General features: G+C 53.9%; 1 protein-coding gene across 6 annotated transcripts in view; it reads right to left on the reverse strand.

Moving 5' to 3' along the window:
- The window catches only part of KDM2B (lysine demethylase 2B), a 114,076-nt gene that overhangs the window by 106,777 nt on the left and 6,302 nt on the right, over positions 1-997 (reverse strand). For 5 of the 6 annotated variants that reach the window (XM_017734795.1, XM_008634048.2, XM_017734794.1 and 2 more), the window contains exon 2: positions 107-251. In XM_017734795.1, the coding sequence (XP_017590284.1) occupies positions 107-251 (145 nt within the window). Of the gene's footprint in view, positions 1-106; positions 252-429; positions 638-997 lie in introns of those variants that run through there. The other variant, XM_017734796.1, reaches the window with a different exon arrangement.

A 997-nucleotide genomic window follows, 5' to 3' on the forward strand; every position in this document is an offset into this window, starting at 1 on the left:
CGGATCCCCGGGCAGGGGCGCGGGCGCGAAATCCGAAGCCGGAGCGGAGCCGCACGTGGAGGCGGGGGCGAGCGCGGCCGGACAGCCCCCGGCCCGGCAGTGTTACCTTTGCCGTCCATGGCATGCACGAAATCCCCGTGGTACATTTTACTCTTTAATTTCTCTTCCAAATTGAAACTCCTGATGCTGACAATTTCCTCCACGTCCGAGAGGTCCTCGTTCTCATCGTACCGCCTTCGGCCGATGCAGCGCTAGAAAAGACACAAAAACCAAAATAAAACACATTGTCCGGAAAAGAAAAAACCGAGGAAAGCACATGAATCGTGCACAACTGTTTGATGAACACATTCTGGGGGAAATAATTAAGATGGCAAGGCACAAACTGAACAAAACCTGAACCCAAACAAGCTCCAATCCATCTGCATGCACCTTTTCCATCCCGTGACACGGAACTCAGTAGGAATAACAGGTGCTTGGCTTCAGAAAAACTCAAACTTGGGCTGCTGAGCAGGGGCTGGCGCTGGAAGGCGAGCGGGGGACACGTAACTCGCCGACAATTCACAAGCTACAGCACCGATGCGTTTTGCAATCCCATAAAAAACCGTGAACGGCGGCCAACGCTCCTTAGCGACCGGATCATCATTATTATTATCATTATTATTACTATTATTATTATTACTATTATTAATATTATTACACGTGAACACGAGCTAATTCCCCGGGGAAGGGAAGGGGGGCGAATCTTCGCATCTGATGCCCAGCATCCAGGTTTCGGTATTTACATAATCCGAGTGTTTCCATAGTCACACCGGAAGCGGCGATTTAAAAAACCAGATCGCTTTATGTAACGCCGCGATGGATGCGCAGCCCCCGCGCGCTCCCCCCGCCGCCCCGCACGCTCGACAGCGCCGAAAGCGCGGGGGTCCGCGGCTGAGGGGCAGCAACGAGTTCAATGCGGGGGGATGGAGGGTAGGCCCGGCGGAGGCCAGTGCCGCTG

Source organism: Corvus brachyrhynchos, unplaced genomic scaffold (assembly GCF_000691975.1).
Source record: "Corvus brachyrhynchos isolate BGI_N302 unplaced genomic scaffold, ASM69197v1 scaffold114, whole genome shotgun sequence".
NCBI classification, from domain to species: domain Eukaryota; kingdom Metazoa; phylum Chordata; class Aves; order Passeriformes; family Corvidae; genus Corvus; species Corvus brachyrhynchos.